General features: G+C 44.3%; 1 protein-coding gene across 1 annotated transcript in view; it reads right to left on the bottom strand.

Annotated features, from left to right (window-relative positions):
• LOC140715694 (uncharacterized) overlaps positions 1-22,165 on the bottom strand; it is a 55,463-nt gene extending 33,298 nt beyond the window's left edge. The window contains exons 1-2 of the mRNA XM_073028063.1: positions 22,134-22,165; positions 5,580-7,262 (exon numbers count right to left, since the gene is read on the bottom strand). Coding sequence (XP_072884164.1) covers positions 5,580-6,674 — 1,095 coding nt within the window. The 5' untranslated portion in view covers positions 6,675-7,262; positions 22,134-22,165. The remainder of the gene's footprint in view (positions 1-5,579; positions 7,263-22,133) is intronic.
• Positions 22,166-26,803: the final 4,638 nt, after the last annotated feature.

Raw genomic sequence — 26,803 nt, 5'->3', positions numbered from 1 at the left:
GAGCCTGTATTGTGTTGTAGGTTTTCCATGTTTCAATGACTCCTTGGGTACTGTGTACAATGCGTGCCAACTACACCCACTCACTGCTTTTAAACTCTCTATCTGTGATTTGACTCAGTGTGTCCCTGTCCATTGCTATAGCTTAAAAGTTCGGAACACTTTCCACTGCCATCCGAGGAGCACAAGGTATTTACACGGCTGCTCCTGAAGACTTTCTGATCACTGTGCCCCTGAGGTGATTGAGGGTGGTGAACTCGGCAATGGCACTGAAAGTCAGTGGTAGTTCTTTTCGACTTTCTCGTTGGAGATCGTTAATGTGTGGAACATTTGTTGTGTAAGGTCACTTGTTACCCAAGACTGAAGTGTTCATTATCATTGCACACCCAGACAGAATAGAATAAACAGTGACCTCACTTATCAGAAGGATCCAGAATCAGATGACAAGAGATTTGCTAAAGAACCAAACGTGACACATTTTAATTCACTGGATGTCCGACTCAGTTTTTTTCTTTTAGGCCTCAATCTCAACGATTCCCATTAGCTACTGAGGTATGGACATCAGTTATTCTGAACATCGGACCTGACTCTCAATGTTCCACTTCAATTGGTGGAAAATCACATTATTTACTTATTTGAAAGTACATAATAAATACTTGATGCGAGATAACCGCAGAACTATTTCTTTTTGTCCATGTCCCAAATGCTTAGATTTATATATCAAGATGTTAACTGTGCCTTAGAGGCACAACTTTGGACTCTCGGCACCTGCACTCTTGATTTATGTGTGCAGCTCAGAGATTTCTGGATAAGAACAGTGCCATTGAAAATGTTCAAAAGCATTGCCTTCTCTCTGCAAAACAGTACCATCCTATCAATCTTTTAAGAGTCACAGAGAAGTACAGCACAGAAATAAGTCCTTCAACTCAACCAGTCTGTGCTGAAACAATTTAATGGGATGTCTCCTCCCATCGAACTGCACCGGGGACCATAGCCCTCCATGTCACTACTATCCATGTACCTATCCAAAACTCTATTAAACATTGAAATCAAGCTCGCATGCACCAGTTGTACCAGCAGTTCATTCTCACAACTCTCTGAGTGAAAAGTTGCCCCTCATGTTTCCCTATTAAACTTCTCACCTTTCACCCTTCGTCCATGACCTCTGGTTATAGTCCCACCCAATTTCAGCCAAGAAAGTCTGCTTGCATTTTCCCTATTACTACTTCTCATAATTTTGTACTCTTGCACCAAATCTCCGAACTTCTAAAGAATTATAGGCCTAAGCTATTCAATCTTTCCTATGACTCAGGTGGTCCAGACCTGGCAGCACCCTCCTAAATTTTCTCAGCGCTCTTTCAACCTTGTTCACATCTTTCCCGTAGGTAGGTGACCAAAAGTGCATACAATTCTCCAAATTAGGTCTCACCAATGTCGTTAACAATTTCAACATAACATCCCATCTTCTTTAGTCAATGGCATTGATTTATGAAGGCCAATGTGCCAAAAGCGACTTTTTACAACCCTAACTGTATTGCCACTTTCAATGAATTATGGATATGTATTCCCAGATCCCTGTGTTCTACCACACTCCTCAGTGCTCTACTATTCACTGTGTAAGGCCTAACCTATTTGGTCCTGCTGAAGTGCAACACCTCACACTTGTCTGCACTAAATTCCATCTGCCATTTTTCAGCCCCTTGTTCCCACTGATACAGATCCCTCTGCAAGCCATGATAGCCTTCCTCACTGTCCACTACACCCCCAATCTTGGTGTCATGAACAAATTTGCTGATCCAGATAACCACATTACCATCCTGATCATTGATACACCTGACAAACATCAAAGACCCAGCACCAATCCCGGCAGCACACCACTAGTAACAGACCTGCAGTTAGAGAGGCAACTCTCTACCACCACTCTCTGACTTCTCCCACAAAGTCCATGTCTAATCCAGTTTACTACCTCACCCTGAATGCTGAGCAACTGAAGCTTCTTGACCAGCCTCCCATGCAGGACGTAGTCAAATGCTTTCCATTTAGACAACATCCACTGCCTTACCATCATCCATTTTCCTGGCACCTTCTTTGAAAAACTCTATAAAATTGGTTAGACATGACCTATATAAACTCTATAAAATTGGTTAGCACAAAGCCATGCTGACTATCCTTAACCAGCCCAAGTCTTTCTAAGTATTTGTATATCAGGTCCCTTAGAATACTTTCCAATAACTCGGCCACAACTGATGTCAGACTCCAGGTTTCTGTTTAGAGCCTTTTTTAAATGGTGGAACAACATTGGCTATCCTCCAACCCTCTGCTACCTCTCCTGTCGCTAAGGATGCTTTAAAAATCTCTGCTAGGACCCCAGCAATTTCTGAACTTGCCTGCTATAAGGTTCTAGAGGGACACCTTTTCAGGCCCTGGGGATTAGTCCACCCTGATTTGCCCCAGGGTAGCAAGCTCCTCCTCCTCCTCTGTAATCTGTACAACGTCCGTGAGGTTGATGCCGCTTTGCCTCACTTCTATAGACTCTGTGTCCGTCTCCGGAGTAATCACAGGTGCAAAGATTTCATTTAAGATCTCTCCCATTTGTTTTGGCTCCACACATGGAATACCATTCTGGTCCTCCGAAGGACCCACTTTGACCCTTGCAGCCCCATTGCTCTTCACATATCTGTAGAATCCCTTGGGATTTTTCTTTACCTTGTCTGCTAGAGTAACTTCATCCCTGCTTTTAGCCTTCCTGAATTTTTTATTAAGTGTTCTCTTTCATTTCCTTCATTCCATAAACACTTCATTTGTTCCTACTTGCCTGTACCTGCTATGCACCTTTCTTCTCTTGAGCAGGGCCTCAGTATCTCTTGAAAACCAAGGTTCCTTACACCGTGTCATCTTTACCTTTTATTCCGACAGGCACATACAAGCTTTGTACTCTGAAAATTTCCTTTTTCAAGGCCTCCCACTTTCCAAGTCCACCTTTGCCACAAAGCAGCCAGTCCCAATCCACACTGAGCGAATAATTTCTGATACCATCAAAATTTAGGATCTCAACCCGTGTACGGGACCTATCTTTTTTACTTTGAGATTAATGCCATTGTTGTCACTGGATACAGTGTTCCCCTATACAAAGTTCTGTCACCTGTTGTCAGGAACAGGGCCGGATGGACCCAAACGCAGGACGCAGACACTGAAGTACTAGGGGGAAGACAGGATGGGGATACCATGGCATTTAAGGGTAGAGCTGGGGTTCAGGTAGATAGAGTTCAGGCAGGCAGAGCGGAGCGGGCTCCCGGAGTTCAGCCAGACAGACTCCCAGGGTTCAGGCAGACAGGTCCCCAGGGTTCAGGCAGGCAGGCAGGCAGGTCTAGGTGGCTAGATAGGCTGGCGGAGAGCCCTCCCTGGGCGGGCCGCATATGTCCCAGGTAGGGCCGCCTCCCAAGCGGAAACACCGGAGGCCTGGTCACGACGCGAACCCCTAGGCGAGTGCGGGGCACAATCCCAGAGTTCAGGCGGAAGAGGAGGATGGGGCAGAACCCCGCCGGGCAGCGGCAGACCGGCCGGGCCTGCCCGACGGAGGCAAGGGATAGGAACGGGCAGAACCACCGCCGGGCAGCGGCAGGTCAGCCGGACCTGCCCGACGGAGGCAAGGGGTAGGAACGGGCATAGGTCCAGGGTGACCAACTCAACAGCCATTATAGCAGGAAAATCGGGAACGGCCGGCAGACAGCGCGACAGTGCGAACAAAACAAACGAGTGGAGAAGCGGGACCAGCACATGGGAAGAAAGGTGGGGGAGAGGACCAACCTGGCAGTCCTGGTACGGGGCAGAGAAGCACGATGAGGAGTAGATCTGAGCCCGGGCAGGATAACAGGATGCAGAGAAGAGTTTGGAACTGGCAGAGAGACAGGAAACAGAACAAAATGACCACCCGCCTGGTCCCAGTCCCAAGGCCCCTTATAAACAACTGCAGCCCAATGAGTTACAGGTGTCCCTCCTTGAGCCAGGAGGGTCCTAACTAGTTCACACGTGACGGGAGGGACAACTGCAGGACCCAGAGTCCGGAGCACTCGGACCGGATCGAGACCCGGAACGCGGACTACGGACCGGACTGGACCAACACCTGTCCTGTCTATTCCCTAACAGCAGATCCAGCAACGCACACCCTCTGATTAGGACTTCTATGTACTGATGAAGGAAATATTCCTGAACACACTTGTCAAACTCTAACCTATCTAGTCCTTTTGCAGTATGGGATTCCCAGTCAAGAGGTGAAAAGTTAAAGTCTCGTACTATAACAACCTCATGTTTCTTGTAGTAGTCTGCAATTGCTTTACAAATTTGTTCCTCTAATTCCCTGGGCCTGTTGAACGGTCTGTAATATAGCTCCATTAATGTGGTCATCCCTTCCCTATTCCCCAGTTCCACCTATAAAGCCTCACTAGTTCAGCTGTCCAGTCTGTCCTGACAGAATCCTGCCGTGACATTTTCACCGACTAGTAACGTCATCCCTTCTCCTTCAATCTCTCTCACTCTGTCTAAAGCAATAGAACACCAGAATATTGAGCTGCCAGTCCTGCCCCTCCTGTTTCACTAACGGCTACAGTGTGTAATTCCAGGTGTTGATCCACACCCTGAACTCATCCGCCTATCTTACGATACTTCTTGCATTGAAATATATATATAGCTCAGTACACTAGTCACTCCACGCTCAACCTTTCAATTCCTGACTTTGTCTGAGTTTATCAATCTGCTGCCATATCCTCCCCACTAACTGTTCTGGCACTCTGGTTCCCATCGCTCTGCAGCTCTAGTTGTATTAACAAACCTTCCCGAGTTCTTTGTGAGAACGCAGAAACCAATTTGAAACAGCAAGCTCCCACAAGCAATAGGCATTGTGTGTGTCAAGAAAGTCAATCAGCTTTTAAACGTAGCTTACTCTGCCATTCATTGCCACACCCCCTCCCGATCCCCTGCTCATCATGAGCTCTTATGCCTATCACTGTCAAGAGCCCCATACTCCACCCTGTACTGATCCGTCTCTGGCTTCTGATCCTGATCTATTTAACACCCAACTAATCCCCGTTATGCTTTCAGACTGTAAAAGACAGTGGTGTCTTCTAACAACCTCGTTTCCCTGTGGTGATGAGACACAGATCTTTGGAAGAAGTAAGAATGACACATAACATTGAAATGAGCAGGGAATATGGAGGTGAAATACAAATGTCATTTTTTCTCGGTCCAGGCATTTGTGGAACAAAAACGTCAGAAAATAATGGCAGTCAGCAGAAAAATCAAGGGAAACAACTTCACCCACAGAGTGGTGACTGTTCCGAACCCATCACTACAGGGAGAGTGAGAGGTTTGAAATAGGACTGATTTATTTGTCATAGATCCAGAATATTAAACTCCAGACGCATTACAGTTGAACATCAGCAGAGGAAACTCCTGCAGTGCCCAGTGATCGAGCTGCAATACATCCAACAGCAATAATTGCGGAGTTCAACATCAAGTCACTTTTGAACTTGCCACTGGATTCAGCAACTGTCATGGTTAAATATAAAGTGGGCAAGTTATTTCACGTTTTTCCCAGTGTGAACTCGGTAGTGCGTCACAAGGCTGGATGACTGACTGAATCCCTTCCCACATTCGGAGCAGATGAACGGTCGCTCCCCAGTGTGAACTCGCCGGTGTAGCTTCAGTTGAGTTGAGTAAGGGAATCCCTTCCCACAATCTGAACAGGTGAATGGTTTCTCCCCAGTGTGAACCGACTGGTGTCTACGTAGGACGAACGAGCTAGTGAAGCCCTTCCCACATTCAGAGCAGATGAATGGCCTCTCCCCAGTGTGAATTCGCTGGTGTAGATTCAGTTCAGAGGACACAGGGAATCCCTTGCCACAATATGAGCAGATGAATGGTTTCTCCCCAGTGTGAACTGACTGGTGTCTTTGTAGGCCAAACGCACTAGTGAATGCCTTCCCACATTCAGAGCAGGTGAATGGCTTCTCCCCAGTGTGAACTCGCTGGTGTCGCTTCAGTGTAGATGCTTCAGCGAACCCCTTCCCACAAAGTGAGCAGGTGAAAGGTTTCTCCCCAGTGTGAACTCGCTGGTGTGTGTATAGGAGGGACGGCCGATTGAACCCCTTCCCACATTCAGAGCAGGTGTACAGCATCTGTCCCGTGTGAACACGCTGATGATCCTTCAGTTCACATGACAGAATGAATCCCTTCCCACAGTCTGAGCAGATGAATGGCCTTTCCCCCGTGTGAACTAACCGGTGCCTCTGTAGATGGCTTAACTGTGTGTATCCCTTCCCACAGTCGGAGCAGGTGAACAGCCTTTCCCCAGTGTGAACTTGCTGGTGTTCCAGTAGGGAAGATGACCGAGTGAATCCTTTCCCACAGTCTGAGCAGGTGAACGGCCTCTCCCCAGTGTGAACTCGCTGGTGTAAATGTAGGTAGGATGGCCGAGTGAATCCCTTCCCACATTCAGAGCAGGTGAAAGGCCTCACTCCTGTGTGAACGGACTGGTGGAGCTTCAGATGAAATGACCGAGTGAATCGCTTCCCACAGTCTGAACAGGCGAATGGTTTCTCTCCAGTGTGAACTAACTGGTGTTTCAGTAGGTACGATGACTGAGTGAATCCCTTCCCACAGTCTGAGCAGGCGAACGACATCTCCTCAGTATGAACTGTAGTTTGGATGACTGAGTGAATCCCTTCCCAGTCTGGGCAGACGTATGCGCTCTGCCCAGTGTAAACCCACTCGTTTGTCAGTGGATCAGATGACTGAGTGAATGAATGTCTTCCCAGACACGGAACTGGTGAATGGCCTCTCACCCGTGTGTCTTCAGCTCGGATGACAGAATGAATTACCTCCCAGAGTCAGAACAGATGAACCTCTCAGTATGCTGTGAACTTAATGATGTCTTTTCAGGCTGGATGACTGAACAGATCCCTCCCAGATGCAGAGCAGGTGAATGGCTTCTCCCCAGTGTAAACTCACTGGTGGGTCTGCGGTTTGGCTGAGTGAGTGAACCCCATCCCAAACACAGAGCAGGTAAATGACATCTCTACACACTGTTAACTCACTGGTGTGTTCGCGGATCGGCTGAGTGAGTGAATCCCTTCTCTCATACAGAGCAGGTGTTAGGGCCTCCCTCCGCACTGTGAACTCACTGAGGTGTCTGCGGGTCGCACTGAGTGAGTGAATCCCTTGTTGTTTTGTTTGAGATTCCAGGACATCAATTCTTCGCTGTCTCTAACCTGTAAAAAGATTCAGAAAATACATGAATGGGTGAAGGACAGCATTTCCGATGTGATTATTTTAGTCTCACCGGTGAGCTCTGATATGTCATGGTTATACGAAGCGTTCAACCCAAGTTGGAGGAACAACTCCTCACCTTCTAACTGGGCACGGCCGAGGCATCTGGACTGACCATCAAACAAGAGAAAATCTGCAGATACTGGAAATCAAAGTAATACACACAAAACACTGAAGGAACTCAGCAGGCTGGGCAGTTTTTATGGACAAGAGTAAACAGTCGCCATTTCAGGCCAAGATCCTTCAGCAGGACACTTGTCATCTGGTCTTACCATCAAGTTCTCTGACTGTTTTTCTTTTGGGATCAGAATGGGTCATTTCTGCCTGTCTTCAATCTGTGACTTGGCTCAGTTTGTCTCTTCCCATCGGGATAATTTCAAGATCTGGTCATGTCCCACAAAGAGCACATGGTATCACATGGCAGATCCTAATTACTCTGACCTTTACCTAGCCCCCCCACACCCCCCCACAGTGACTAGTGGTGGTAAACTCCCCTCAGAAGGGGAGGGAAGTATTTCTCATTGGAGTGTGGCACTATTTTGATGTGAAAGCTGCAGTTCACTTGCTACCCAGAACAAAGATGTTAGATAGATAGATAGATAGATAGATAGATAGATACTTTATTCATCCCCATGGGGAAATTCAACTTTTTTCCAATGTCCCATACACTTGTTGTAGCAAAACTAATTACATACAATACTTAACTCAGTAAAAAAATATGATATGCATCTAAATCACTATCTCAAAAAGCATTAATAATAGCTTTTAAAAAGTTCTTAAGTCCTGGCGGTAGAATTGTAAAGCCTAATGGCATTGGGGAGTATTGACCTCTTAATCCTGTCTGAGGAGCATTGCATCGATAGTAACCTGTCGCTGAAACTGCTTCTCTGTCTCTGGATGGTGCTATGTAGAGGATGTTCAGTTATCCATAATTGACCGTAGCCTACTCAGCGCCCTTCGCTCAGCTACCGATGTTAAACCCTCCAGTACTTTGCCCACGACAGAGCCCGCCTTCCTTACCAGCTTATTAAGACGTGAGGCGTCCCTCTTCTTAGATAACATTACGTACCCAGTGACAGTGAAACAAAACATATTCTCACGGGGAGAAAGAGGAGGTAGAACAGAGATAATTTTTCTCAAGAACCATAGCGGATGGGAGGATTTTGTTCTTTTTTTTAACCTACCAACACTAATTACTATTTTCATTGACCAGAAGGTAGACTCTTCATCTGAGATTAACTCAAATGATGTTTTTGTTCCAAGTTCCTTTCCTTGGATTTAGAGAGTTGGACTTTGGCAGTGTTTGGGAGATCCATCCACTCCCATTCTATTCTGAAGCTGTGTCCTCAGTTATTAGAATCTCCCACCATCCTCCCCACATCTATCTATCAAGGCCTTTCACCAATCGATAGATTTCAATTAAGTCACCCCTCATTCTTCTGAATTCCAGTGAGTACACGCCCAGAGCCATCAAACGCTCTTCATATGTCAGCTGTTTAATCCTGGAATCATTTTCATGAACCTCCTTTCAACTTTCTCCAGTTTCAGCACATCCATAAGGGACACAAAACTACTCACAATACTCCAAGTGAGGCCTCAGCAATGCTTTATAAAGTCTCAACATTAGACCCTTGCTTTTACGTTCCAGTGCTCCTGAAATAGATGCTAACGTCGCACTTGCCCTTCCTCACCACAGATTCAAATTGCAAATTAACCTTTAGGGAATCCTAAACAAGGACTCCCAAGTCTCTTTGCACCTCAGTTCTTTGTATTTTCTCTCCATTTTGAAAATAGTCAACCCTTTCATTTCTTCTACTAAAGTGCATGACTTCCATCTGCCATTCTCCTAATCTGCTCTATCCATGCTAATATCTTTCCTCTAAAACCATGTCAACTCGTTACTCAGCCTCATGTGTGGCACCTTGTCAAAGGTCTGCTGAAAATCCAAGAACACAGCATCAACTGATTCTCCTTTGTCTCTTCTGCTTGTCGTTTCTTCAAAGAATCCCAACAGATTTGTCAGGCAAGATTTTTCCTTGAGGAAACCATGCTGACTACAGGCTATTTTACCATGTGTATGCAAGTACCCCAAAACCTCATCCTCTCTCTTTCAATCTTTTTATTAATATTAATAATATGAACAAAATACAATTGATATACCGTAGATTCCGGACTACAGAGCGCACCTGATTAAAAGCCGCAGGCTCTAATTTTAGAAATAAAATCAATTTTTTAATTGTAAAGGCCGCACCGCTACGTATCGCTACGTATCGGTAACACAAATTACGTTGCATATACTTTTTTACTGAACAGCACGAACAACATTCCAATATCTCCTAGCGACTGGTAAAAATATATATACTGCAGCCTACCAGGAAAAGTTATTGATCGACTTTAACTTAAAAGCAGCGTTTTCGCTCGGGTCTGACGCGCTTGCGTAATGCGATCGGGTCTAATCGGGTCTGACGCGCTTGCGTAACGCGATCGGGTCTAATCGGGTCTGACGCGCTTGCGTAACGCGATCGGGTCTAATCGGGTCTGACGCGCTCGGGTCTTGCTTTTCTTCGAGTATTTTCCATGTTGATGAGGGTGAGTAAAATTACTGATTTACAATAATTTAATTGTGAAAGTGCGCTTGATTTATCGTACAATTTCATTGGACCTCTGTGAACTACTCATCAATTTTATTGGTCTACTGTTACGAGGCAAAATGTTTACGAGGCGGCATGAAAAAAAACCATGTATTAGCCGCTCTGGATTATAGGCCGCAGAGTTCAAAGCTGTTCAAAATGTGGGAAAAAAGTAGCGGCTTATAATCCGGAATCTACGGTATTAATAAAGGGATTACAAACATACAAATTCCCATTGCACATGAAAGAATACATAAGCAATGATTACAGTCAAGGTAAATCTAGGTATTTCATAATATATGATAAAAAAAAACAGAAAAAAGAAAAAAAAAGTTTGCAAAATTAACTAAACTACTAATCTAATAGCTAATAAAGAAGAAAAAAGAAGCAAAAAAAGAAAAAAAAAGAAAAACTCGAAAGAGAAAAAAAAGGGCTGTTTATAATATCTCACAAGAATACATAATCATCATTGTCGTCAACTCCGATCCTCTCAACGTAAATAAGATTAAAGCTGGAAAATCAAATAAGCTTGGAACAGGGTCATATTACATCATAATAAAATATTGAATAAATGGTCTCCATATCTTTTCAAATTTAATAGAAGTATCGAATACACCACTTCTAATTTTTTCTAAATTTAAACATAACATAGTTTGAGAAAACCAATGAAATACAGTGGGAGGATTAATTTCCTTCCAATTCAACAAAATAGATCTTCTAGCCATCAGAGTGAGAAATGCAATCATTCGACAGGCGGAAGAAGATAAATGAAGTGAGTCTATCATTGGTAAACCAAAAATTGCGGTAATAGGATGGGGTTGTAAATCGTTGTTCAATACCGCAGAGATAATATCAAAAATATCTTTCCAATATTTTTTCAAAAGCGGACATGACCAAAACATATGAGTTAAAGACACGGTTTCAAATTGACATCTATCACAAATAGGATTTATATAAGAATAAAAATGAGCTAATTTATCCTTGGACATATGGGCCCTATGTACGACCTTAAATTGTATTAATGAATGTTTGGCACATATAGATGATGTATTAACTAATTGAAGAATTCTATCCCAATTCTCAATAGGAATAATAAGATTAAGCTCTCTTTCCCAATCATTTTTTGTCTTATAAAGGGGCTCTGAACGTATCTTCATAATTATATTATAAAGTTTTGATATAAGCCCTTTTTGAAAAGGGTTTAATTCAAACAAACTCTCCAAAATATCTGAAGACACAAAATTTGGAAACGTAGGAAGTACCGTACTTAAAAAATGCCTAATCTGTAAATATCTAAAAAAATGAAATCTAGGTAAATTATATTTATTAGATAATTGCTCAAAAGACATAAAACAATTGTCCAAAAATAAATCAGAAAATCTTAGTAATGCCTTAGTTTTCCAAGCCGAAAAAGCTTGATCTATAATTGAAGGGTGGAAAAAGCAATTAGATACAATAGGAATATTTAAAACGAATTGAGTCAACCCGAAAAATTTCCGAAATTGAAACCATATACGTAAAGTATGTTTAACTATAGGGTTGTCAATTTGTTTCGGCAATTTAGAAAGAGCAAAAAGGGAGAGAAGTCCCTAAAATAGAACCCAGAGCATAGCCTGGTACCGATTTAATTTCCAAACTCACCCAATGAGGGCCAAAAGATCCATCCCAGTCTTTCAACCAACATAACAAATATCGGATATTAACTGCCCAATAATAAAATCTGAAATTAGGTAATGCCAACCCACCTTCCTTCTTTGTCTTCTGTAAGTATATTTTACCTAACCTGGGATTTTTATTCTGCCATATATATGAGGAAATTTTTGAATCAACATTAGTAAAAAAAGATTTCGGAATAAAAGTTGGTACCGCTTGAAAAATATATAAAAACTTAGGTAAAATAACCATCTTAATAGCATTAATCCTACCTATCAGAGATAAACCTCATCCTTAACAACTGACTCTAACATCCTCCAGATCATTACTAATGGCTCCTCAATCTTGTCAGCCACTTTTCAGTGATAACAACACGATATAATTTGGGAAGGAGAAGCTCAAGTCAAATGTATCAGTGTTACAATGGAGTAAAGAGATTTACAGAGGCTTGAGGGAGGAGCTGGACAAAATTGACTGGAAAAGAACACTGGCAGGGATGACAGCACAGCAGCAAAGGCTGGAATTTCTGGAAGTAATTCAGAAGGCACAGGATATGTACATCCCAAAGAGGAAGAATTATACTAAAGGGAAGATGACACAACTGGGGCCAACAAGAGAACTCAAAGCAAACATGAAAGCCAAAGGAAGGGCATATAATAGAACAAAAAATAGTGGGAAGCTAGAGCACTGGAAAGCTTTTAAAAGCCAACAGAATGCAATTAAAAACTTATAATAATGGAATACGAAAGTAAGCTAGCCAATAACGTTAAAGATGATCCCGAAAGTTGCTTCAGAAATTGAAAGAGTAAAAGAGAGGTGAGAGTAGATATTAGACCACTACAAAATAATGTGGTTGTGCTAGTAACGGGTGACAAGAAAATGGTGGACGGGCTGAATAAGTAGTTTTCATCAGTCTTCACTGATGAAGACACTAGCAGTATGCCAGAGTTTGAGTGTCAGAGGACAGAATTGTCCAAAGTTGCTATTACTAGGAAGAAGGTTTTAAGGAAACTGAAAGGTCTAAAGGTAGATTCGTCACCTGGACCAGATGGTGTACACCCCAGAGTCCTGTAAGAGGTGCTGAAGAGATTGTTGAGGCAACAGTAAAGATCCTTCAACAATCAACTGTTTCTGACATGGTTCCTGAGGAATGGAAAATTGCAAATGTCACTCCACTCTTCAAGAAGAGAGAGAGAGGCAGAAGAAAGCCAGTTGTTCTGACCTCAGTGGTTGGAACAATGTTGGAGTAGAATGTTAAGGAGGTGGCTTTAGGGTACTTGGAGGTTTTGGAGTATAAAAGTTGCATTGTTTGCTGTGTAACCAAAACTATGTAGTCAGCTTTGAACTTGCTATTTGCTATGCATGTATCCAATTTATTAGGAGAAATGAAATCTTAAGAATGTAGAAGACAATGGTGTGTTAATGAGAGGTAGCTAAGAGATGTAGATTAGAACAGGATTAAGTCAATGGGTAGAAACAATAGTGGCGGATGTACTTGTGATACGCAACTGTAGACCGATTGGATATGCTAATACAACTAAACCAGGAGACTGCTATAAAAAATGCTATGTACAAGGATCGGTGGGCAATCAGCGACTAGCTCAATGACTGTCTCAGCTTTGATTTGCAAATTAAAGTTTAACCCTTCTTGAAGAATCTTCTGCGTCTCCTGGTCGTTTGTGGGGCATGAGAAACCACAACAAAATTGGCGACTGCGACAGGACCGGAAAGAGACCCGCGGAAAGGAAACAGCAGATTGGGGACACTTCCCAGTCCTCTAGGGACCCCCACAAGGCTAACAGAATTAAGGGTGCACCCAAACAAAAGGTAAGCGCTTTTTGCGACAATTTGGACTAAGAATTCTGTTGGTTTTGGGGAGATCTTGGAGTCTCAGAAGTGTGGAACCACTGCCGAAGGGTCTCTCCGGTCCAAAGAATCTGGCAGAATTGGAGGCTCAGAGGATTGATCAAGAACACTGCAGTGAGGGTAAGTACAAATAAGTTAATAAGAAGTTAAGTGAAAAAAAATTCCACGTGGTGTTGGTAAGTCCCTGTGGATGACCGCTTCGTATAAAACGAAGGTCTGAACGGGCAGGGAGAGGGAAAATAGAGAAAATCCTCGTGGATACCGCTTTAAGAGATAAGGGTCTGAATAGACGAGGTGCATAGAGAAAATTCCTGTGGATACCGCTTCGTATGGAATGAAGGTCTGAACGGGCAGGGAAAGGGAACATAGAGAAAATCCCTGCGGATACCACTTCGTATGAAACGAAGGTCTGAACGGGCAGGGAAAGGGAACATAGAGAAAATCCCTGTGGATACCGCTTCGTATGAAACGAAGGTCTGAACGGGCAGGGAAAGGGAAAATAGAGAAAATCCCTGTGGATACCGCTTTGTATGAAACGAAGGTCTGAACGGGCAGGGAAAGGAAAATAGAGAAAATACTCGTGGATACCGCCTTAAGAGATAAAGGTCTGAATAGATGAGGTGCAAAGAGAAAGTTCTGTGGATACCGCTCTGAATAGAGGTCTGTACGGACAGAACAGAATAGGAAACAAGGACAGTCCAATATATAGTTTAAAGCGCTGGTAGATAGACGATAGACTAGGCATAGAATTAGAGTAAATAATATTATCCAGTAAACAAACTGTGAATCTCTGAAATCTGAAATACCTTAAAAAGAGAGAACAACATGACAGGTAAAGGAACGGCAGTAGAGATTCTGAGCAAAAAAAATCCCGGTAAATAAATATGAGATCACAAAAACTTCAGAAAAATGGGAAAAGAGAACCAAAAACCTGGTCACAAAATGGCCAAGAGAAGGAACGTTTGATGTAAGCTTGTGCGAAGAAATGGAGGCACTAATTAAAAATTACAAAGCAAAAGATAAATCTAAGAAAAGAGGGCAAAAAAGAGAACGAGAAATGGAAGTGCTAAAACTCTTCAGAACGGAGGGAGAAAGGCTGAGGAGAACAGGTAGAATATTGATTACAAGCGAGGAAGACACAAAGGTGCTGGAGAAACAGCCTGTTAGAGAGAGAGAGGAAGGTACAGTGAGAAGCTGGCTTCAGCTCCGTACCCGGATGCGAAAGAAACAGAAAAGCCCCCTCCCTATAATGAGGAAGGAACCCCTAAGCAGTGCCCCCTGCTGACGGGAACAGTAAACATGCAGGGAGAAGTACAAGTTTGGGATAATGAGGAGGAAAAAAGACAATACGAGAAGGAAAAAGCGGCGATATGGAAGGAGATACAGGCAGAAAGGATAAAGGTGGAACAGGCAATGAGAGAATGAAAGAAGAGATTGAACGGATGAAATACTTGTGAGAGGAAAAGGAGTATGAGGAGTATCGGTTAAACCATAGAAATTAACAGACTAGAAAAGAAAGTGGCTCATCAGGGCAGGAAGAGATGAGGCATTCAAGAGGAAGTGGAAAAAAGATAGGAGATGAGAGTCTTGGAGAAACACAAGAGAGAAGGGAATCAAGCACGAGTAAGGATCATGAGGAGTCCCTGCCACAGGTGTACAGACACGGACAGGAAGAAAGGTGACTCATTGGAGGAGCAAGAGTTAAGTGGAGAGAGAATGGATGCGAGAATTTGTGGGGAAGAGGTAGGAGGCAGAAGCCTAGAAGAGCAGAAGAAGGCGGTAGAGAAGCAACTTGCGGAAGTAGAGAGAGCTAGATAAGTTACTGAGAGGGGATTACCAGAGGAGATGCAAAAAATACTCCAGGGGCCAACCAAGTATTGAATCAGGACAGAAAGGAAGGACTCCACAGGGAGACCGAGGGAAGAAGAGGACTCTGGAGAGATTTGTGTGGGAGGCAGTAAAGACATACCCTGAGACAGATGGGGAGTCAGGCGAGGAGGAGAGCCAGGGCAGGCGGGAAGAAGGAGGAAGAATGATGCCATTGTTAGTTAAAGGATCAGGACAAGTGCAGTATATCCCTTGGGGATCCCAGGACCTAGAAGGGCTGAAAAACACTCTGCCCAATCTACATGAAGGAGCAGGAAAATGGATTAAAGCCTTAGAAGAAGAAACGGCGGGACGATTATTGGCTATGGGAGATTTGCAGGCACTATTGATAAGGTTGATGGGAACCTCCAAATTTAACGAACTAATGGAAATGGCTGGCATAGTAAACTCGAACAACCGAGAACTGATGGAGACGGGTTTGACAGAGTGAGGCAGAGGGTATGGCAGGCCTTCAGGAAGCTTTATCCACCCAGAGTGGACCCCAAAGCCTTAAAGGGGGATCCACTGAAAACCCAGCAGCCTACGTAGAAAACCAGTTGAAAAGGTGGAGACTGGAGACTAAGCAAGAGGTGGAAAATAGCTTATTTATCACCACACTGTTCCAATATAACATTTTGGATGCAATGCCTCCGCAAGTAAAATCCAAACTGGAGGAAGTGGTTGGACTGACGTCAATGACCCCACAAGAATTTAGAGACCACGTAGTCCATGCGGTTGAGAAATACCAGAAAGACAAACGAAGGTTGGCTGAGCAGCAGGAAGAGGTGCAAAGAAAGTTAACACAAATGCAGCTCGAAGAACTCAAAAAGGAAAAAGAGAAAAGCAAAAAGATGCTGCCAGCAACCACCGGTCCGAGTACAGCCATCGAACTGGATGAAGCACCGCTATATGGAGGAACCGATCATACTGTAAGACAAGGGCCGGAAAACCCCATGCCAATAATCAACGCCTTTGGAGGAGCATTCCCACAAATGCCCTATCAGGAACAGACTAAATTCAAACAGCCCAGACAGGACTGGAAGTCCCAAGGAGGGGGACAGAGGAGCTATGGGCAGAGGGGACCAGTGAAGAAACAGGGGGAAAGAGAGGTAGAGAGATTGTGCTGGGGATGTAATCAGCCAGGTCACATGAGAAGAGATTGTCCGTTTACACCATGGCCTGTCACACACCAGCAGGAACCGATAAGAAGGGAACTAAAGTTTAGCCAAGGACCAGCCCCCACAGGCCCAAGCGGACCTGTGAACCCCTATGCGAGGTATTAGGGGTGCCCCGAGAACTCGAATGGGAAGGGACATTACCCAATGATAACAAGGCAGGCAGATGAGGAACCCCTTGTTATGTTAGAACTGACACCAATGATGATAGATACTGGAGCCACGTACACTTGTGTACAGCCACAGTATGCCCTTCACCTTCCCCTGTCAGGAAAGTTTATTAAGATGGTAGGGTTCTCGGGGAAAACACAGTTGACACAGTGCACGGCTCCAGTGCAGTTGAGAATGGGAAATAAAGGAATTGTTTTCCGGTGCTAGTATTTAAAGGAACTCCGATTAATTTGTTAGGCAGAGATGCCTTATTGAAACTGGAATTAAAATTAGAATGCACCAGAAATGGGCTGAGTGTGGGAAGAGCAGGGGCTCAATTGACAGTGCGAGAAGACAAGAAGAATAGGAGTCTTTTGGATAGGAGACATCGCAGATCAGATTCAGGAAACCTGGCAAAAATGGAAAAAGGGCCTGCAGGCTATATTACCCAGGGCTGTAATGCCCAAATCTGAGCTACATTGTACAGTGATTTTTGACAAGACTCAGAACAGGGAGTTAGAGGAGAGATGGCACCTGGAGGCATGTACCCAACAGCACCTGGAAGGGGATAATTGGAAAGCAAGGGGCAGCTTTACAAGTTAAGTGGAACACCTTTTTAGAAAAATGGTACAGGATACCGGAGGCTGCGCCCCATGTAACGTTGTTGGTAAACAAGGGATATCAGTCTTAAGACGTAGGACCCTTAGTTAAGAGTGCTGAAACCGTAACAGTGTGGAGGAAAATCACGCCAGAGGTGTGGATATCAGAAGACAACAATTGCATTAAAATAATGGTAAGTGTAGATATGGTAGGGACAGTGAGAGAGGTCGAAATAACTCCCCAACCACACATGCCATTGCTGGGAAAGGAAAGAGGCCAGCAGAAAGATAGAAGGTTAGATGAGTTACCATCTATTCTGTGGTCACAGCATGACATGGACGTAGGGAAAATAAAAACAGCTAGTCCGGTGGAAATAAGGCTGAAAAAAGGAGCAATTCCACCCAGGAGACCACAATACCCTCTAAGACCAGAAGCAGAAGAGGGAATAGCATCGACAGTGCAGGGGTTGCTTGAAATAGGAGTGCTTAAAAGAACAAACAGTCCATGCAATACCCCGTTGCTGCCGGTCTTAAAAGCAGATAAATCTAAGTGGAGATTGGTGCACGATTTGCGAGCGGTAAATGATGTGGTAGAGGACTGGCCAGCGGTAGTCCCCAACCCACACACGCTTTTGACTAATGTTCCACCAGAAGCAAGTTACTTTTCAGTGATTGATTTGTGTTCGGCTTTCTTCAGCATTTCTCTGACCGACCAGTGTCAGTATCTGTTTGCATTTACTTACAGAGGTGCTCAGTATACCTATACCAGAATGCCGCAAGGGTTTAAACATTCACCACACGTTTTTAATCAGGTGTTGAAGGCAGACCTAGAGGGCATACCATTGGAAAGTACATTGTTACAGTATGTGGATGACCTGTTGATTTGCTCCCACAGCGAGGAACAGTGTGAGCAGGACACTATAACTCTGTTAGAGAAGCTGGCGCATGGAGGACATAAAGTATCCAAAAAGAAACTGCAATTTTGCACGCAGCAAGTGGAATACTTAGGCAGGGTAATATCCAAGGGAGTGAAGGCGATAGCACTAGATCAGATTGAGGCAATAACTAAGGCCCCAAAACCCCAGACTGTAGGGCAGATGATGACGTTTTTGGGAATGGCAGGGTACAGCTCAGATTGGATAGGAGAATATGCTGAGACTGTGGCACCTTTGAGAAAGATAATGAAAAAAGCAGGACATACAAATTTGAAGAACGGCTTACAGGGGAATGGAGAGGCGGAGATAGCTTTCAATACTATTAAGCAGGAATTGCAGTCAGCACCAACATTAGCTTTGCCTGACTACGAGAAGGTTTTTCATTTGTATGTATCCAATCGACAGGAGGGTTATGTTACAGCGGTTCCAACACAAGAGACAGGCACAGGAAAAGCAAAGCAGCCGATAGCATACTACAGGACGAGACTAGATGAGGTGGCTCAGGGGTATCCACCCTGTTATCAGGGATTGGCGGCGCTGTACTATGCATATGAAAAGGCATCATCTGTAACCCTGGGCTATCCTGTGACTCTGTACACACACCACAAAGTAGCAGAATTGCTGGAAAGAGGGAAATTTGTGCTGATGCCAGCCAGGATAGCAGCGTATCAGATGCTATTGACATTTCCAAACATAACTATAAAGAGATGCACTACCAGTAATATAGCCGATTTTGTTCCTTTGGACTATGAAGGAGAACCCCATGATTGTGGAGGGAAGACGATGGCATTTGCCAAATTGAGAGCAGATTTACGGTCAGAACCACTAGAGGATGCCGATAAAAAGATTCTGTTCGTAGATGGCTCTTGTTATAGGGATTATGATGGAAATCATACAGGGTTCTCAGTAGTGCAGCAGGATCAGTCGAGCTATAAGATTATGAGGGTGGAGTCCTGTCCCCAACTGTGTTCCGCCCAACAAGCGGAAATCAAAGCCCTGACAGCTGCGTGTGAAATGATGGAAGGTGAGAAAGTAGACATCTATACTGATTCGGCATATGCTCATGGAGTATGCCATTTGTTCAGGGCAGTGTGGAAACAGAGAGGTTTTAAAAAAAGCAGTGGAGATCCCATACAACATTGTCAGCAAATTCTAGACTTAATAAAAGCCATAATGAAACCTAAAGCATTGGCTATAGTAAAATGCCAGGCACATAAAAAGGGAAATGATGTAATAACAAAGGGAAATCAAGCTGCGGACGAGGCAGCCAGAAAAGCGTCTGGATGTACATCAGCTGTCATTGCCCCCCAGGTAAGCCTAGCTCCAGAACATGTGGTAGAGGACCTAATTGAAATACAAGGTAAGGCAACTTTGGCAGAACAGACGATGTGGAAATGAAGGGGGGCCAAGCAGAACCCGGAAGGCTTGTGGACATGGAAGACGGTTTGTTGGTAGCGTCCACCCCTCTACTGACGATTCTGATTTCAGAAGCGCATGGGATTGACCATTGTGCAAGGGGGGAAGTGATAAAGAAAATAAAGAAGGATGGTTTTTGGTCACCTTATTTACAGGCTTCAGTGGACTTTGTCTTGTCACAGTGCGAGGTATGCGCACAGAATGCAGGGTTTGGACATCAGTTATTTGACTGGTTAGAAAGTAGACTCGGAGGATGGGGAGCATGGCTGACTAAAATGGCAATAACTGTCAGTATTGTATTGTTGAGCTGTGTGCTTGTGCTGTGCTGTTTTCTTCCTAGTCTCAGGTCTCTTGTAGTGCGTGCTGCAACCAAACAATTTCCGATGCTCGAGGCAATTACTGAAGCAAGCTTAGTGGAGAAAGATACACCGAAAATGTATCGTTACAGCCTACAACACCTGCAGGATGAACAAGAGCAAGACGACAGTGTGGGAGTAGATTGTAAGGGCTTCTTGAGTTTTTTCCCCTGTCTCAGGTACAAAGGGACAGGTTTTTGGCTCAGTGGCCCAGGGTAACAGGGAGAGAATACTTTTGAGGTCTTGGCGCAGAAAATTATAGTTTAACCCGAGATTTGGGAATAAGTGCTTGAGTTTATTGGGGCTTTTGTGCGCGGACTCTTAGTCTTCTTTCTCTGTGTGAGACCCTATGGGTCTCAAAGGGGGGATATATTGGAGTATAAAAGTTGCATTGTTTGCTGTGTAACCAAAACTATGTCGTCAGCTTTGAACTTGCTATTTGCTATGCATGTATCCAATTTAGTAGGAGAATGAAATCTTAAGAATGTAGAAGACAATGGTGTGTTAATGAGAGGTAGCTAAGAGATGTAGATTAGAACAGGATTAAGTAAATGGGTAGAAACAATAGTGGTGGATGTACTTGTGATACGCAACTGTAGACCGATTGGATATGCTAATATAACTAAACCAGGAGATTGCTATAAAAAATGCTATGCACAAGGATCGGTGGGCAATCAGCGACTAGCTCAATGACTGTCTCAGCTTTGATTTGCAAATTAAAGTTTAACCCTTCTTGAAGAATCTTCTGTGTCTCCTGGTCGTTTGTGGGGCACGAGAAACCACGACAGAGGCACATGATCAAATAGGGTGTAGTCAGCATGGTTTACTTACAGGAAAATGTTGCCAAACAAATCAAATGGAATTCTTTGAAGAATTAATAAACAGCATAGACAAAAGAATTGGTGGATGTTCAGAAAGCCTTTGATAAGGTGCTGAACATGAGGCTACTTAACAAGTTAAGAGCCCATGGTTTTGGGTGCAATATATTCAGCATGGATAGGACATTGGTTGATTGGTAGGAGGCAAAGAATGGGAATAAAGGGAGCCTTTTCTGATTGGTTGCCAGAGGCTAGTGGTGTTCCACAGTGTTTTGTCTTGGGACTGCCTCTTTTTATCTTGTATGTCAATGATTTGAATGCTGAAATTGTTGGCTTTGTGGCCATGTTTGCAGATGACACGAAGATAGTGTTGTGAAGTGTATGCTCATGCGCTTTGGTCGAAGAAATGCAAGTATAAACTATTTTCCAAATGGAGAGAAAATGCAAATTTCTGAGGTGCTAAGTGTCTTGGGAGTCCTTGTGCAGGATTCCCTAAAGGTTAATCTGCAAGTTCATTCTGTGGTGAGGAGGGCAAATGCGATGTTAGTACTCATCTCGAGAGCAGTAGAATATACAAGCAAGAATGTAATGTTGAGGCTTTTTAAAGCACTGGTGGGGTCTCACTTGTGAACAACTTTGGGCCACTTATCTAAGAATGGATGCGCTGGCATTTCAGGGGGTTCAAAGGTTTACAAAATTGATCCAGGGATTGAAAGGCTTATCATATAAGGAACGTTTGAATGCTCTGGGCTTCAGAAGGAACACATCTCATTCAAACCTATTGAATGTTGAAAGGCATCGCTAGAGTGTATGTGGAGAGGGTGTTTCCTATGTGGGGGTGTCTAAGACCAGAGGACACAGCCTCAGGACGGAGATGAGGAAGAATTTCTTCAGCGAGAGAATGGCGAATCTGTGGAATTCGTTATCAGGCGGCTGTGGAAGGCAAATCATTGGGTATATTTAAGGCGAAGTTTGATAGATTTTTGATTAGTTAGGGCATGAAGGGATAAGGGCAGAAGGCAGGAGATTAGGGCGGTGAGGGAAGGGGAAAGAAAATGGCGGAACAGACTCGACGGGCCAAATGGCCTAATTCTGCCCCATCTCCTGCGGGCTTATCGGCCACAGTCCCAGCGATGCGCATGCGCCGCAGAAAGCCCCCCCCCCCCCCCGGGGCCCAAGTACGGATCGTGGGGCTTGGCTGAGAGGCAGGAAAAATATCGGACCGTATCGGCGTGCGGGATCACGTTGCGTCCGCAGCTCGCAGAAATTGTCACTCACTCGGGGAGCGGGCCCCTCTGTTAAATTTAAAACACAAAAGCCCTCGCCCGGCGCGGCGCTCCGCTCCCTACCTGCCGCCGCAGTCCCCAAGCCTTTTGTCCACTCAGCGCATGCGCAATTTCCGGGACTTTGCGACACCTGCGCATGCGCGTCGGTTCGCTGCCTTACCTAGGGATTTCTGAAGCGCGGTGAGCTCCGGGATGCGAGGTGCCTGTCTAATTGTCTGCAAGCGGCGGCTCAAAGCCTCGTGCTCCAAAAACAGTGCAGCAATCTCCCACAAACAACTCACTCAGTATCCTGCCGAAGGGTCTCGGCCCGAAACGTCGACAGCGCTTCTCCCTATAGATGCTGCCTAGCCTGCTGTGTTCCACCAGCATTTTGTGTGTGTTGTTGTTTGAATTTCCAGCACCTGCAGATTTTCTCGTGTTTGCTCAGTATCAACAGTGTTTCAAACAGCAAACTTCAGCCCCACTTACAAATGCAGAAATAAAACCCAAGAGAATCTGCAGATGCTGGAAATGCGTATGGAACAACGTACACGAAGTACAAGAGGAACTCAGCAAGTCAGGCAGAATCTAAGGAGAAGAATAAACAGTCTATTCATGGTGAAGTGTCTATGCGTGAAACGTCCGCTGTATATTCCTCTGCACAGATGCTACCTCAGCGTTTAACAGAAATAAACCACATTTTTCAGTCACTTACGGTTCCCAACTTTGCTGATCTTTCATTTGTACCCACATCCTGCTGGGCTGATATTGCTGAAGCTCTATAGCTCCGACTCGTGGCTTCGAACGTTTACGGACCATTCACCTGTTATATGTTAGGTTCTGCTGTTTATTCCAACAACCCTGCCGTGTGAGGCATTGCCCTTTGAAATCAGTGAATATGACCCAACACGTTGAAAAGAGCAGGGAAGAAGGATTTTAACCACCCATGAAATTCTGCTCTGGCACAAAGTCCTGGTGAACGAGAACTGGTGGGGCCCCGGTGTGCGGTTGGAGAAGTCCACACATCTACAATGTCGGCCATGTTTCCTCATCACTGGTGGGGCCCCGGTGTGGGGTTGGAGAAATCCACACATCTACAATATCGGCCATGTTTCCTCATCACTGCTGGGGCCCCGGTGTGGGGTTGGAGAAGTCCACACATCTACAATGTTGGCCATGTTTCCTCATCACTGATGGGGCCCCGGTGTGGGGTTGGAGAAGTCCACACATCTACAATGTCGGCCATGTTTCCTCATCACTGCTGGGGCCCCGGTGTGGGGTTGGAGAAGTCCACACATCTACAATGTCGGCCATGTTTCCTCATCACTGCTGGGGCCCCAGTGCCGGTTCGGAGAAGTCCACACATCTACAATGTTGGCCATGTTTCCTCATCACTGATGGGGCCCCGGTGTGGGGTTGGAGAAGTCCACACATCTACAATGTCGGCCATGTTTCCTCATCACTGCTGGGGCCCCGGTGTGGGGTTGGAGAAGTCCACACATCTACAATACCGGCCATGTTTCCTCATCACTGCTGGGGCCCCAGTGCCGGTTTGGAGAAGTCCACACATCTACACTGTCGGCCATGTTTCCTCATCACTGGTGGGGCCCCGGTGTGGGGTTGGTGAAGTCCACACATCTACAATACCGGCCATGTTTCCTCATCACTGCTGGGGCCCCAGTGTCGGGTTGGTTAAGTCCACACATCTACAATATCAGCCATGTTTCCTCATCACTGGTGGGGCCCCAGTGTCGGGTTGGTTAAGTCCACACATCTACAATATCGGCCATGTTTCCTCATCACTGGTGGGGCCCCGGTGTGGGGTTGGAGAAGTCCACACATCTACAATATCGGCCATGTTTCCTCATCACTGGTGGGGCCCCGGTGTGGGGTTGGAGAAGTCCACACATCTACAATATCGGCCATTTTTCCTCATCACTGATGGGGCCCCAGTGTCGGGCTGGAGAAGTCCACACATCTACAATACCGGCCATGTTTCCTCATCACTGCTGGGGCCCCAGTGTCGGGTTGGAGAAGTCCACACATCTACGATATCGGCCATGTTTCCTCATCACTGGTGGGGCCCTGGTGCAGGTTTGGAGAAGTCCACACATCTACAATGTCGGCCATGTTTCCTCATCACTGCTGGGGCCCCGGTGTCGGGTTGGAGAAGTCCACACATCTACAATGTCGGCCATGTTTCCTCATTACTGGTGGGGCCCCAGTGTCGGGTTGGAGAAGTCCACACATCTACAATACCAGCCATGTTTCCTCATCACTGGTGGGGCCCCGGTGTCCCTACTTACTGCAAACTGTGAAGGTGAATCTTTGCCAGTTGGTTTTCCGGGGCCCTAGTGCCCAACCTCCAGCCTGGAACAACCCGAAGGATATATAAGTGCGGTGAGATTTTTATCCCCAGAGGGTTACTAAAATTGAGTCATTGCAAGCTTTCAAAGAGGATTTGTTTTGAAAGATTGAGGAAATAAAAGATTTGTGTATTTGTCACAGCATATTTCATAAGGTAGGAGCCTATCAGATCCAGGACAAATTGCATTAATATTGTCATGATAATAGGAGACAGGGTAATGATTGAGAGCTGCGATGTGATTGGAAACCTATTACCAGTGGTGTATCATATGCATCAGTACTGAGACTCTGACTGTTTATTATACATTTATATTAATAACTCAAAGGTGTGATTAGATGACATAAGAATTAGTCGAACTGTGAAGAATCATTTAAGGGAACATTGATCAACCACTGAATTGGGCACAGCAAAGGGAGATGGAACTTAACCCTGATAAACATGGAATTATATACTGTAGGAGGTCAAATGAAACTCCTGGAGTGACTTGGCAGGGGGGAACAGTGTGGAAGTTACCAAAAGTTTGCTGGTGACATGAGCTTATGTGGAGGGTGTTGTGAATGTGAATGAAATCACCAAGAGACACTGAAGCTGCTGGATTTACAAGTCTTTATTGGAAGCAGGCATCATCCTCGAAACACTTTTTTTTGTAATTTACTTTTTTATTGAAGTTCATCATCAAACAAACATTTCCATAAGATGTATTTCAGATACTGTACATATATATTATATAATCATATATACTACAAATCTCCACATAACATTTATCTGAGGTATACACTTACAGAAAAGAGAGGAGAGAAAGAACAAGCGAAAGGAGAAAACTATGTACAAGTAGGGAGTGATCTTTTTTTTACATGTTCATTGATTTGTGGGGATAAAATCAGGCCAATGAGGTGTTATGTAGTTAAACCATTTTTCCCAGTATGAATCAAATTGTTCCAACTTATGATTAACAGATGCTGTTATCTTCTCCATTTTGTAAATGTCCATTGTAATTTCCATCCATGTATTTAAAGTTGGGCTCTCCTGTGATAACCATTTCCTAGTAAGAGTCTTTTACCAGCCACCAGCAGTATATTCATTAAATATTTATCTCTTTTCAACTATTCTTGAGGTATATACCTAAAATATATGGTCTTACTTTCTAAGGGTATTTCCCATTTAAAGATCAAACCCGAGGAAATCTGCAGATGCTGGAAATTCAAGCAACACACACAAAATGCTGGTGGAACACAGCAGGCCAGACAGCATTTATAGGGAGAAGCACTGTCGACGTTTTGGGCTGAGACCCTTCATCAGGACTAACTGAAAGGAAAGATAGTAAGAGATTTGAAAGTAGGAGGGGAGGGGAAAATGTGAAATGATAGGAGAAGACAAGAGGGGGTGGGGTGAAGCTGAGAGCCGGAAAGGTGATTGGCAGAAGGGATACAGAGCTAGAGAAGGGAAAGGATCATGGGACGGGAGGCCTAGGGAGAAAGAAAGGGGGAGGGGAGCACCAGAGGGAGATGGAGAACAGGCAGAGTGATGGGCAGAGAGAGAAAGAAAAAAAAGGGGAACAAAAAAAACTAACGGAAGTTAGAGAAGTCAATGTTCATGCCATAACTTCTCTAACATTGACTTCTCTAACTTCCATTAATGCCCCTCCTCCCCTTCTTTAATGATTGTGTCATGTAAACCAAATCTATGTAAAACTCTGTAAAGAAAATACCAATTAACCAAATCAAATGCCTTTTCAGTGTTCACGTTTATCACAATCGCTTCGATTTCATTTTTTCATATATGATCCATAATGTGAAGTGTCCTTCGTATATTGTCTTGTGTTTGGCATTGTTGTATAAAACCTGTCTGATCGTTATGTATCAGTATGGGTAGAAACAGCTAATCATTTGGCCATGATTAAGGTAAATAATCTATAGTCTACATTAAGAATGGATATTGGTCTAAATGACCCACATTCCATTCTATCCTTGCCTTCTTTTGGTATAGCTGAGATTATCGATTCCTTCCAGCTGGGTGGCATTTGTGCCTCTTTTAGAGCCCAGTTCAGTGTGGGGAGTAAGACAGGAATTAACTCATTTTTAAATTCTTTATACCACTCTGCTGTATACCCATCTGATCCTGGTGACTTGCTTAATTTAAGCCTACTAATTGCAGCTTTTAATTCAACTTCAGTTACATCAGCAGTCATCGCTCTGTTTTGTTCTTCGCTTAAATTGGTTAACTGCAGAGAATTCAGGAAGGTGTCAATTTGGGTTAAGCTTTCTCCCGGAACTTTGGAACATAGAGTCTTGTAAAACCCTTCAAAAGCTTTTTGAATTTCACTTAGCTTATTTTTTAAAATAATTTTTGTTCTTGGATCCCTAATTCTATGAATTGTATTTTCTGC

Source organism: Hemitrygon akajei, chromosome 24 (genome assembly GCF_048418815.1).
Source record: "Hemitrygon akajei chromosome 24, sHemAka1.3, whole genome shotgun sequence".
In the NCBI taxonomy this organism is placed as follows: Eukaryota; Metazoa; Chordata; class Chondrichthyes; order Myliobatiformes; family Dasyatidae; genus Hemitrygon; species Hemitrygon akajei.
The sequence above is the reverse complement of the archived record's forward strand: the minus strand, read 5'-3'. Positions and strand labels throughout refer to the sequence as shown.